Source organism: Protomyctophum parallelum (assembly GCF_964188405.1).
Source record: "Protomyctophum parallelum genome assembly, chromosome: 14".
NCBI classification, from domain to species: domain Eukaryota; kingdom Metazoa; phylum Chordata; class Actinopteri; order Myctophiformes; family Myctophidae; genus Protomyctophum; species Protomyctophum parallelum.
This window is the reverse complement of record NC_139709.1, coordinates 14,356,610-14,369,570: the sequence shown is the minus strand read 5'-3', so window position 1 is coordinate 14,369,570 and position 12,961 is coordinate 14,356,610. Positions and strand designations below refer to the sequence as shown.

Genomic DNA, 12,961 nt, shown 5'->3' with positions numbered 1-12,961 from the left:
TTCGGGGGGTGAGGCCAAGTAGGAGCCTGACAAGTTTGTTTTGGGAAGTCTGGAGCCTTGTTTTAAGGGCCTTTGAGATGCTGTGGTACCAAGAGGTGCATGCACAGTCAAAGAAACCTTGTGTGTGTGTGTGTGTGTGTGTGTGTGTGTGTGTGTGTGTGTGTGTGTGTGTGTGTGTGTGTGTGTGTGTGTGTGTGTGTGTGTGTGTGTGTGTGTGTGTGTGTGTGTGTGTGTGTGTGTGTGTGTGTGTGTGTGTGTGTGTGTGTGTGTGTGTGTGTGTGCGCATGTGTGTAGCCTGGCTGGCATTCTGCACTTGCACTGTTGCTGGAATAGTTTTCGTTTGTCTGCTCTCCTTTACTTTTAACACAATAAAGGGAGCAAAGTTCACATCATTATTACATGCCTGCTGCCTGCATAACTTTCACATCATTACGTGTCATAGATCTATTTTGGTTTGGCTCAGAAGCTGGCTTCACCAGAGAAATGGGTATAAGTGATGGATTTATTCCAATCCCTGTTTTGAGTACTCTTTCGTTTTTAGTCCAATGGATTGCAAGTTCAGGAATGCTGATTTGAGAGTCACGTGGAGCATTACATTCTCAAGAATGTATTCAGTTAATCAGTGTAGCCTGTGGGGGGTGGGGGGTGTTATACCCTATTGCCACATTAGATATGGTTGTAAAGAAATATGTAGAGTTCTGCCTTTGTGTGCCTGTTTGGATCCATTAGATTTGACTCTTGTCAACTTGTGTTGTCAAAAAATAAATAAATAAAATAAATGGTGCATTTATATAGCGCCTTTATCCAAGGCGCTTTACAGAGATTGTGCATTACATTCACCCATTCACACACACATTCATACACCGATGGCAGCGGAAACCATGCAAGGCACCAACTAGCACATCGGGAGCAATTAGGGGTTCAGTGTCTTGCTCAAGGACACTTCGACAGTAACTCTTGGGGAGCCCGGGTTCGAACTGGCAACCTTACGGTTGCCATCCAGGCACTCTACCCCTGAGCCACCGCCGCCAAAAGGTATAAGCCCAAGGTTCTAATTGGGATAGGGCAAGATCAACTAGATTAGGATGCTCAAAACTTTGAGAACCAGTGTGTGGATTTTATTTGTTTTACTTCTAATGACATGTTGTTCATGTTCAAACTTATTTTTATGATTACTATATGCATCATTTTTGTTTGGCTGTTGTGCCTTTAATAGTTACAGTGAAGACAGAAAAGAGGGAGAGGGAGATGGAGAGAGACACGCAGCAAAGGTCGTCATGAACGGGACTCGAACACATGACACGCTGTCAGGCCAGAGCCTATATGTGGCATGCACCTGGACCACTAGGCCAGCGGGCCCCTTCTATAGCCTATGCATCATCCATGGAAGCTTAGTAGCTTATGAAAGGATATCTGAAGCAATTATTGTTCTTCTAAGATGCACTAGTATACAGCAAAACATGTCTGATATGTTTAAGAGTATAGGCCTATTATCATTAATTGGATGAAGTTTTGACAATCCAACATGTGTTTTTACTAGGACTGGCTACTAGCCCATCACAGTGACCTCCCTACTAATGATGCTTTTTCTCAAGAGACCAAGAGACTAAAAACAACAACATGGCCTTTGTTCAGTCCACTCCATGCTGAGTATTATCCCTCTACCTGGATTATAGCTGAATTGGAGAGAAGCCACTGAAGTTCATCTAGGTTTCAGACCATAGAAAAACAGGCACATTTCACCCATGAATTACTGCCACCCAAAAATAACACCAAGGGAAAAGAAAGAGAGGTCGGCCACGTAACACCTGGCGCAGAGACCTGGAGGCAGATGCAAAAACTATGGGCCACACTTGGGGACAGCTGGAAGTGCTGGCTGAGGATGGAGATGCTTGGAGAACTCTTGTTGACGGCCTAAACCCCAGAAGGGGTAATAGGTGTAAGTAAGTAAGTAAAATAAAACAGCTACTAACAGAAAGCATAAAAAAAGTCTTAGAACGTGAAGCGTACAGTATAGTACGGTGCTTTCCCCACAAAATAACAACACAATTATTTCCAGGTTTCTAATACAGAATGTATAAGCATTTGACATACAAACTGTTTATCTCTATACTTGCCACACACATGGAGAGTATAGGACCATTTGGATCTCGTGGATAACAGTTTAACCACTTAACCTCACTTAACTTAATTTTGTAAACATTACAAAATTTGACTTATTACACGATTTCACTATTCCACTATTACAGTTACTACTATCTCTATTGTGAGATGCCATGTCCTAGTGCTTGATGGGTCAAATTTGTCCCAAACAGACATTGCCAAATATCTCAGACTTGGGTGGTGCTACCCAACCACAGTATGTAAGGTAAAATATAATCTACGTCAATATTTCTATAGTTGAGTCATCGAGTTAGCTGGTGTGTATTTTTATTTTAGCACAAGTTGCACAACTAATATCAGATTTGTGCAGTAAGTCTTACACTGGCAGCCTAGAGCAATGTGCTGTCATCTCCACTTCCTGCTTTTTCAAATGAATGTAATTTATTCTCCAAACCACTTGATAGCGGCGCCAAAGTACTTCCAGTCCTACCTTGGCATGTGCCAAAACTGACCCACTAGGCATTGACAGCCTCCTTTTTCTACATCGCCTATATTTGGCCATTAACTGGTACCTATGTGCCAAATTTGACCCAGTCGTCCAAAAGGGGTTAAACCCACTATTGGTTGTCCATCAGGGCTCTAGTCTATACTATTGTCTACTATAGTGACTTTTATAAACTGGCTATTTTCAGCTAAATATTTCTCCAGACCAGAATACAGATGCCGGGGGTTTAAGTGGTTAATGTAAGCCTATACATCATGTAAGTACTATTCGGTACCTCTGCACATGTAAGGCACGTTAGGCATTGTTGCAAACAATTGAAGCTATTGAAAAATCACATGTACTATTGCAACACATTGTAACACTACCAGACGTAGTTCTAATTGTGTGAAATATTCACTGCCACAAATCCGGGTTCAAAAGGGAAGCCAGTGAGTCAGCTGGCAAATGGTTGTAATGAGATTTCTTGTTCACTGTGCAACATGATTGGCCAGCTGAGAATGGCGTAGGACAAGGAATGTAGTTACTGGCCCTGGGAGAGGGGCAGCATGTATAAAAACCCTAAATCCACCGGGAGACCCAAAACTTCCATTTCAGTAGTGACCAGAGGATACCATAGTGTGTATCTGTTTTCACAGCAAGAAGGAACCATGGTCAGCCGGTGAGTTAACAATTAATATCACCTATTCGGCTATTCCTGATTAAATTACATAGCCTACAGCTGTATTCCCTTTGCATAATTATTTAACGTATTAAATAGGGAGTGCAAAAGTAAACAGTGCTCGAAATTGCGACCCGAAAGTTTGCGACCCGTTTTGTTCGCAAATGCGCCTGAATTTTAATCTGTGCTATCTACAAAATAAAATATAATTGGGAGGGAGCACCAGTGCATTGCCACCGAAACCGGTCGCGGGCCGGTTCCGTCCAGCTGAGCATGTGGGGGGGGGGAATCCATTCCAGGAGTTGTGATAAAATAAAAGAAAAAGTCCTTGTTCTGCTCTCACTCTAACCTCCCGTGGAATTGGAATGAATGGAATGAATTGGGTGATTATCTACATCTCTCTCTCTCTCTCTCTCTCTCTCTCTCTCTCTCTCTCTCTCTCTCTCGACACACACACACACACACACACACACACACACACACACACATACACACACGCACACACACACACTTGAAATGTTTATGTCCACATTATGAGAGGTACAGGAATACCTTGTACAAAGGACATAAACACTGCCAGTGCAGTTTGACAATAGGAGAGCAGCCAGTTACAACGTGCATGGACTGCAAAGCATCGTTACATACAGCTGACATGTCGGACAGTGGTCGGACACAGGTCAGCAGACTTAAATCATGGATAAAGGAAACAACGCCTCCTCCAAATTGAGTGGCTGAAACTGAGCAGTACCTCGCTAACTGCTTGGCTCTCCTTTTGGAAAGGCCGGCCATTTGTAAGTCCCTCACAACCAACTTATGTACATGCCCTAGGCTGCCAAAGATTAAAAACTAAAAGTTTACATCTGGAGCCTAGCTGTGAAATGGTCTGCAATAGCTGCTGATACTTCAGCACTTTGGTTAGAAAGGCTTCTTCCAGGCTATAGTAAAAGGATCATCATTACACAGGTTAAACATCCTCGGGTTCACAGTAGACTTGTCTTTCGGTGTGTGCAGAATGCCAGCCAGGCATATGCACACACACACACACACACACACACACACACACAGCATCTTCCTACCACTGCAGATTACACATGTAATGTTAGAGGTGCAAATTAATGATGTTATAAAAAGAACCCTGATCTGGAAGCAGCAAGTGAAAACAAGACAGATGAAATATCGTAACCATTTACAAATCATAGCAGAAACAGCATTTGGAATTGAATTATTCTATTGTCAAATGGTTTATTGGCACTTGTGCAATAATGAATGTAAAAAAGCATTACACATATTGATACTTCTTCAATTTTGATGGGTGCTCGGTGCTCCTAATGTTTTTCTGGCACTCTACCAAGTAAAGAAGTTAATTCCGAGCTCTGATAAACAATGTAGGCCTACAGTTATTTTTCTAACAAACTTTTTTTTGCACTTTGTACATGCTTGCTACTGTATCACTAAGGCATTGACTCAACTCATCTTCAACTTTATTGGTCACAGGTTTATAGGCGTAAAAAATGTCCTCTTTGTCATGCAATCTCTCTCATTCTTTTTATATTGTCAGATTAAACGGCACATAATAAAGTTGACTTGGACTGAATTACAACATCTTCATTAGACACATTCATAATTTTGTATTTAGATATTTGTTGAGCTGAAGTGACTTTATCCTGCTGCTTCCAGACTGACAGGAATGCCTAATGTACATGCAGCTGAAATTTAAGGAATACTTTGAGGTATTGAACTTGAGACTTTGACACTAGTGCAAAAATTGAACCATAAGGTTCCAATTGTACAACCTCAATGTTACAAATGAAGAATACCGGAGAACTCGCCAGTTTACCAAGTCGCCATGCCGAAAAGTCTTCATCGATGTCTTCATCGTTATGCTAATATGCTGTCTTCATAAGTGTAGTGTGTCAAACTCACAGATGTTATGGTACATTTCCAAAGTCATCAAATTATTTTGTGCAATTAAATGGTCAGCTAGATGATGATAAAAAGGTGAGTATGTGAATATCAATGATAAGTAGGCCTACCATTTCAGGAATAGTTTACTAATTAATTACATTGTTTCGGTACTTTGTTGTTTAAAATGTTGCATTCCTACTTTCTCTAGTGTTAACTCTAAACAACTATCCTCTCTCTCTCAATTCAATGCAATTTAAATGAAGGTGAAGTAAAACTAAAATGCACTACATTGCGGTGAGTTGATAAACTGTCGAGATACCCAAATGAATCCTGTTTGATAAAGGTATTTTTTGTCTCTTACAGATTTGAACACCCAGCTGGTAATTACAAAAAGATCTTTGAGACATGCGAGGAGTTGTCTGAGCCAATACCAGCAACAATCATAGGTTTGTGTGCATCTCTCAGCCTTCAATGCCACTTCAGGCCATGTTTACACCGTTTTAACCAACTCAACCCCAATCCAAGTAACTCTGCCTAAGATATTTCTTTACCATAATCCATTTATATTTATATATTGGTGTTCTACAGGTAGGATCCCTTCCTTTCTGAAAGGAAGTCTTCTCCGCTTAGGACCTGGCCTCTTTGAGGTGGGAGATGAGCCTTTCTACCATCTCTTTGATGGCCAAGCCCTGATGCACAAATTTGATTTCAAGGATGGGCAGGTCACCTACTTCCGAAAGTAAGAATAGAAATATAGAATACATGCTTTTTCAGTGCATTAGGAGCAAGTGAGACATATTTATTTTCATGATTCTGTCTGAGAGTATATTGAACGTGAATTGTAAATCCACAATTTGACCCCTTTCCGCTACGTTTAGGTTTGTCAAAACAGATGCTTACGTGAGAGCCATCACAGAGAACCGTGTTGTCATCACTGAGTTTGGCACCTTTGCCTACCCTGATCCCTGCAAAAACATTTTCTCCAGGTTTGTTGCTAATGAACTATGTGCTTAAAAATGGTGACGTTCTGTTGTATCCACCAGGTAATACAATTTAACTCCCATCATGAATTCTGCCAGTGAAAGCAGTGATGGAAAGTAACTAGGTCTGACAGAGTTTACTAGTACACAGCATTTACTCAAGAACTGTACTTGTGTACAATTTTTATTTCCGTTAATTGATACTTCTACTCCACTACATCTCAGAGGCAAATGTTGTACTACAATCATTAATTTTACATCTTTACTCTGTCTCTTCTTCATTTGCATGCTAAATATTTCTTTGTTGTAACTACTCCAGATTTCATTCATGATGTTGGTCGTGATTACCTACCTGGCATATTCTTCTCCATGTGCAGGTTTTTCTCTTACTTCAAGGGTGTTGAAGTGACAGACAATTGCCTGGTGAATGTGTATCCAATTGGCGAGGATTATTATGCCGTAACAGAAACCAATTTTATCACCAAAGTCAACACTGACACATTGGCAACACTGAAAAAGGTACATCAATATAATGACTTCATACAGCCACATACTGGTGTCAACTAGTAAACTTTCCATAATGACACTCAGTCACCCTGTATATTAAAGGGATATTTCACTTTCAAAAAATCTTTAGGTCATTTTATCGTCTACTCTGGCTTATATAAATACCCCAAACCCCAAACTTTATTCAGTAATTAGATATTTGTAATAATTCTTTTTGATGTTTTAGTCTCCTCCGGCCTCCTGGAGTTACAGTATAATGGGTTTGTAACTTTGTATAGGAAGGGGGCGGGGCAGCTAATACCAAATATCTAAATACTGAATCAAGAAACTGTATGGGGTGCACTGCTCACATATGCCGAGAGAAAATGACAAAGTTATTTTGAAAGTGAAATATCCCTTTAAACAAACTGCTTTTCCAAGGGAAATGTACATAGACTGTTACAGGTCTACAAATGCAAATCCTGAGTATCAACTTTCAACGCAGGGTGGTCATGGTCAGGTCGTTATGCTCCTAATGAGTTTTAATGAAACTCTGAGATTGCAAATATGCATCAGATACTGGGTGAAAAGTAAAAACCATACACTCCCTTTCATGTCTGTGCAGGTTGATTTGATGAACTATGTCAACGTCAATGGAGTGACTGCCCACCCTCACATTGAGAAAGATGGAACCGTGTACAACATTGGAAACTGCATGGGGAAAGGAGCAACACTGGCCTACAATGTTGTCAAGACCCCAGGCACCCAGAAAGGTGGAGATTGAGATACTATGCCATTAAAGGGAAATGATAGGCCAATGGTGAAAGTGGAGAGCTGTCATAAATCATGTATGATGCCGATTAAAATATATTAACCACAGAAGAATTTAACTTCATCTGCCAATGACAGTGTTGAACTAGAAAAAGTGCCCTTCCGGGCACAGGTCTCCACCAGGTTATCCACAGATCCGTGCAGTTAGAGGTAAAAACACTTTTCGGCCAGTTATAGCGCCACCTTGAGGCTGAGTTGAAATTGTTCATGTGGCATTTCGTCCTCGGCCTAGTGGGAATGTGGGTGCACAATTTCACGGAAATCACGCGATGTGTTCATGATTTGCAGCATTTTGTTTGAAACTGAGCACTCCTGTGAACTTTGGAAGCCAATCTTAACCAATCAGGATGGAGTCTGATAAATCTGAAAGACCCGTTTCGTTGAATGGCTCTAGAGAGACTGTGTACCAATTTGCGTGATGTTTGGACAAAATCTGTAGGTGTACTGTGCAAAAACTTGTTTTGCACAAAGCGGCCTCCTGGTGGCGCTATAACAGGCCGTTCTGGAAAGTTTGGGGCAGAGGTTCATGGTTGGCATCCAGGGAGTGTGTGTGCAAAATATGGCATGGAAAAACTTGTTTTGCACAAAGCGGCCTCCTGGTGGCGCTATAACAGGCCGTTCTGGAAAGTTTGGGGCAGAGGTTCATGGTTGGCATCCAGGGAGTGTGTGTGCAAAATATGGCATCGACCGGGTTAACGGTGGCCGAGATTAGCTGTTCACGGACACACGGACGGACGGACACACACACACACAAACGGACGGACGGAGTGCAAAACATACTCTCCCCACATGCCTTCGGCCTGGTGGAGACAAATATAGAGGTGTCGGGTTGAAAGTGGTTAAATATTTCTACAAGCTTTTCTTGTCTGATGATGAATCTTGCTCCCAGTCAAATTGCTAGTTGTTTTGAATAGCTCTTCCGTGTGTCCACATGCAGACAAGTCTGACTGTGTTCCAAAGACCAAGGTGGTGGTGCAGTTCCCCAGCCATGAGCGGTTTAAGCCTTCATATGTGCACAGGTACAAGGATTTCTCAAAAAACAGTTTGAGTTGTGACGTACTGCACTGCATTTATGCATACATTGTTATCGTCTTTGATGAGCTAATTGTGGAGGCGGTGGATGTTTTTATATTCTCTTTAATCAATCTCAGCTTTGGCATGTCAGAGAATTACTTGGTCTTTGTGGAGACCCCAGTCAAAATCAACCTGCTGAAGTTTCTGAGTGCCTGGAGTATCCGAGGCTCCAACTACATGGATTGCTTTGAGTCCAATGAGGCCCAGGGGGTAAATACTTGTGTTATATACAGTAATGTTCAGAGTTGGCTTCTTTTGCATCATTCGTAATGCATCTCTATCTGTTTTACCCTGCATTGTACAGACACTCTTCCACATAGCCAGAAAGGACCCTGGAGAGTACATTGATCACAGGTTCAAGGGAGCCCCCATAGGCATGTTCCATCACATCAACACTTATGAGGACAACGGCTTCATTGTTGTTGACCTCTGCGGATGGAAAGGGTAGTTATCTAACCACCTTTTTACTTATTTAAACTGTTTTCAGCAATGGTATAATGTTTTTTTGTGGGTATAGATGTTGTTGAGGTGGTCATTTTGAAAGTCAAAGTGTGGGCACCCAAAGTCACTCTCCTAGCCATAGCAGGTTCTCTCTCTTGTCATTAATATATCTTAGAGTTGTGTGGAAATAATACAAAGTCCCCCCATACTGTGTTGCCTTGAACTGGAGGTCTGAAAGAAATCAGTAACATTATGAAGTACGTCTCAGTGACATCACAGAGATGTCATCATCATCAGTTATTGAACTCACGACCATGATCACATGGTTTATACAAAAGTATATAATACATTACACGATATGCATAGACATATCGGAAAGGCTTTCCCTATTTGTACAGTGGAAGAACATTTTTCAGAAAAGCACCCAATTTATAGATTACTTTTTGTTTTTTAGGTTGGGTAAAAAAATAAATTGGCAGGTATTTTTGCCTGAAATTCATAATGCTAGTATTCTTACATTCAAAAAAAAAAAAGGTACTCATCTCCAATTCTGGCTTCATTACATATGTTACAAATCCTCTGACTTCTTTCCAGTCCTTTATATCTACCGATGACCTTTGGAATTCTTGTGTTGTTTAGCCTAAACAACACAACTAATGTACTTCTAACTAACTAATGTTACTGATTTCTTTTGGTGTATATCCCTTTGAGAAAGTTATGTGGGAATGCCCATTTGTTGTGGTTTTTTTATTTTCTATTTTCTGTTTTAGTTTTGAGTTTGTATACAACTACCTCTGGCTGGCTAACCTGAGAGCCAACTGGGAGGAAGTGAAGAAGGCAGCGATGATGGCACCTCAGCCAGAGGTGCGCAGATACGTCATTCCCCTGGACATCCACAAGGTGAGTGTCTCCCCCCCCCCCCCCCCCCAGGTTGGTTGGTTGTCAAACGTGATAATGTATTGATCAATGATCAATGTCAGAATGTTCTTTTCCTTTGCTCTGCTTTGGTGTCATGCAGGAGGAGCAGGGGAAGAACCTGGTCAGCCTGCCGTACACTACAGCCACAGCGGTGATGCATTCTGATGGACACATCTTCCTGGAACCAGAGGTGCTTTTCTCTGCCCCTCGACAAGGTACCGTTGTTTACCCAATCCTTTTCCATTTGAAAGGTGTTATGTAAAAAACATTACTATTCATGATTGATTATAAGCATGACCTACTGTATAGTCTGTATATCATAATGGTGTACTAGTGGTTTGTAATGGATCAAATAATCTGTTATGGCTGTTTGGTGTGTGTGTGTGTGTGTGTGTGTGTGTGTGTGTGTGTGTGTGTGTGTGTGCGCGTGTCTTTCAGCCTTTGAGTTCCCTCAGATCAACTATCCGATGTGTGCGGGGAAGAACTACACGTATGCCTATGGCCTGGGTCTCAACCATTTCATCCCCGACAGGGTCAGTGAATGAAAAAAGAGAAGTTGTCAGTGGGTTGGTCAGTGAGTGGGACAGCCTGCAGCTCATCAGTGTTGTTTTTGGCAGCAAATTTCTATTTTAGTTTTTAGTCATAGACTCTTGAATAGTCTTCACTTGGTTTTAGTCACATTTTAGTCACCTGGAATGTTCTAGTGTTTAGTCTAGTTTTAGTCGACTAAATGTCATATGATTTTAGTCGACTAAATCTACAGTTGATTTAGTCGACTAAAATGTGTTTTGACAGGCCTTGATGTCGTTGTAATGACATATTTTACACTTTGGTTGCATGCTGAAAATAGCAGATATACAATCTCACAACAAGATTGTATATCTGCTATTTTACGACATCAAGGCCTGTCAAAACACATTTTAGTCGACTAAATCAACTGTAGATATCATAAAACTGGATCTCTTGTCCACTAGTCCCTTCCTAACATTTTAGTCTAGTTTTTATTTGTTGACGAAATTGTCAGTATATTTAGTCTTAGTTTTAGTCATCATAGATTCTTTTTTATTTCGTCTTAGTCAGTGGAAAAAGGTAGTCGACGAACATTTTTCGCCTTCGTTTTAGTCGACGAAAACAACACTGCAGCTCATACAACAAACACATCTTTTTGTCACTCACCTGCAGATCGTCAAGCTGAACGTGAAGACCAAGGAGACGTGGGTGTGGCAGGAGCCAGACTCGTACCCCTCAGAGCCCCTGTTTGTGCAGAACCCCGGGACCACCGATGAGGACGACGGTACGTCGCTCACAACTAGGGCTGCAACCATGAATCGTAATCCAATCGATTATTCAATTAGTTGTCAACTAATTTAGTAATCGATTAATCGAATCGGCACTAATCACTGGAGTTTTTTTTTGCAATTTATCATAGGTGTTTCCCCACTTAACCATAGTTATCCAATCCAGTGTTAATTGTAACTAAACTAAAGGAGTGAGCCATCTCTCTTCCCTTACAATCTGATGACAGTTGCACATGCACAGTAGCGACTGCAAAGCAAAATTTGTAAATGACACAATGATTATAGTATCAAGAACAAAACATATATATGTTTTACTTCAGAAGAGTACTGTTCCTTTTAGACTGACACATGTGTAGCCATTCTTTAATCAAATGTATGCAGTCAGAATAAGCCTAAAGACACTATGAGTTGCTTTAATTAATTTTGTTAGAATATGTCTAAAATAACCTAAAATATATATTTTAAGGTGATAGCTAAATAAGTGTCATAATCCGATTCATCGATTCAGCCCTAGTCACAACGGAGATCAAACGGAACGATTGATAAACTTACAGTAGGCCTGCATAAACCGCCGGAACATTAGGCGTTGATATTCTAGGCATATCACAATAGATGAACATTCTGCGACAATAGCTGATTTTGTTCTTGGGTGAAGTATAGGTGTAGAATGTAAATGGATAAAGGGGAGGGTAAAGTACAGACCCCTAGGGGGGATTCCGGCCAAGTAGATGATGATAATAATAATCTTTATTTATATAGCACCTTTCATACATGAATGCAGCTCAAAGTGCTTTACAGAGCACAACATAAAAATGGCAATAAAACACAAGCAAGCCATTAAAACGGTAAAACAATGGCAACGAACATAAGAAATAAAAGCGTGAAAACAACACGCAGCAAATCAGTCAGAACAGAGAGTAGAAACACAGATATTAAAAACTCAACTATAAGCAAGAGTGAAGTCTTGAGTTGAGCTTTAAAAAGGTCTACAGAGGCTGCGTGTCTGAGCTGAAATGGGAGTTTATTCCAGGCCCGTAGAAGCAGAAGGCTGCCTCCCCATATTTGTTTGTTTTTTGTAGAGACTATTATGATGTGCAAATTGCAATATTAATTCTAATACATTTGTTGGCACTGTACCTACAGGTGTGCTACTGACCTGCGTTGTGGCCCCTGGCGCCCAGAGACCAGGATATATGCTTATCCTCAATGCCAGGGATCTGACCGAAATTGCCAGGGCGGAGGTGGAGTCAAGCATGCCCGTGACCTTCCATGGGATGTACAAAGCATAGACACAACGTTTCTCAGCCACACAAACGACAGTCCACCATTCCATGGTATCAACTAAAGGCCTATTCATAGTCTGGATTTTCGGTGATGATGCTCTGGTGGTGAGCTGACCACCGGAGCTGAAACAACATTGAGCGGTGGTGAGTAAAAACAGGGAGAAGGGCTGGAGCGGTGGCGGTGGTTTGCTCTTCACCGCGGCTCGTGACGTCATGTTGTAGTTCGGTGGTCACCTAACCACCGTAAATCCAGACTATGTATGAGCCTTTAGTCTGCATTAAAACAAGAATAAGCACTAAAACAAGAATAAGCACTATCATGATCAACAAAAAAACATTACATTTCCCCTGGTGTCAAATTGATTCAGGAAGGTTGAGTATCTGTGAAAAATCGGGCGATGGCTTTTTGTAGGCCTTTTTATGATCACTGTATGAGACATTTATACATTTTTAAAATCTCAAACAAGTGTCAATGCAAC

The 12,961-nt window shown here is 41.1% G+C and overlaps 1 protein-coding gene across 1 annotated transcript; it reads left to right on the top strand.

The window, feature by feature from the left end:
- Nucleotides 1-3,918: 3,918 nt before the first annotated feature.
- Nucleotides 3,919-12,534, top strand: rpe65a (retinoid isomerohydrolase RPE65 a; the record flags this gene model as incomplete). Its single annotated transcript, XM_083782624.1, has 14 exons — nt 3,919-3,942; nt 5,515-5,621; nt 5,764-5,910; nt 6,050-6,157; nt 6,529-6,670; nt 7,263-7,410; nt 8,406-8,487; nt 8,620-8,752; nt 8,847-8,986; nt 9,754-9,883; nt 10,002-10,116; nt 10,340-10,434; nt 11,084-11,195; nt 12,343-12,534. 14 exons carry the CDS (start codon nt 3,919-3,921, stop codon nt 12,486-12,488), a joined length of 1,629 nt encoding a protein of 542 aa, XP_083638750.1. The 3' UTR covers nt 12,489-12,534.
- Between the last annotated feature and the right edge of the window lie 427 nt (nt 12,535-12,961).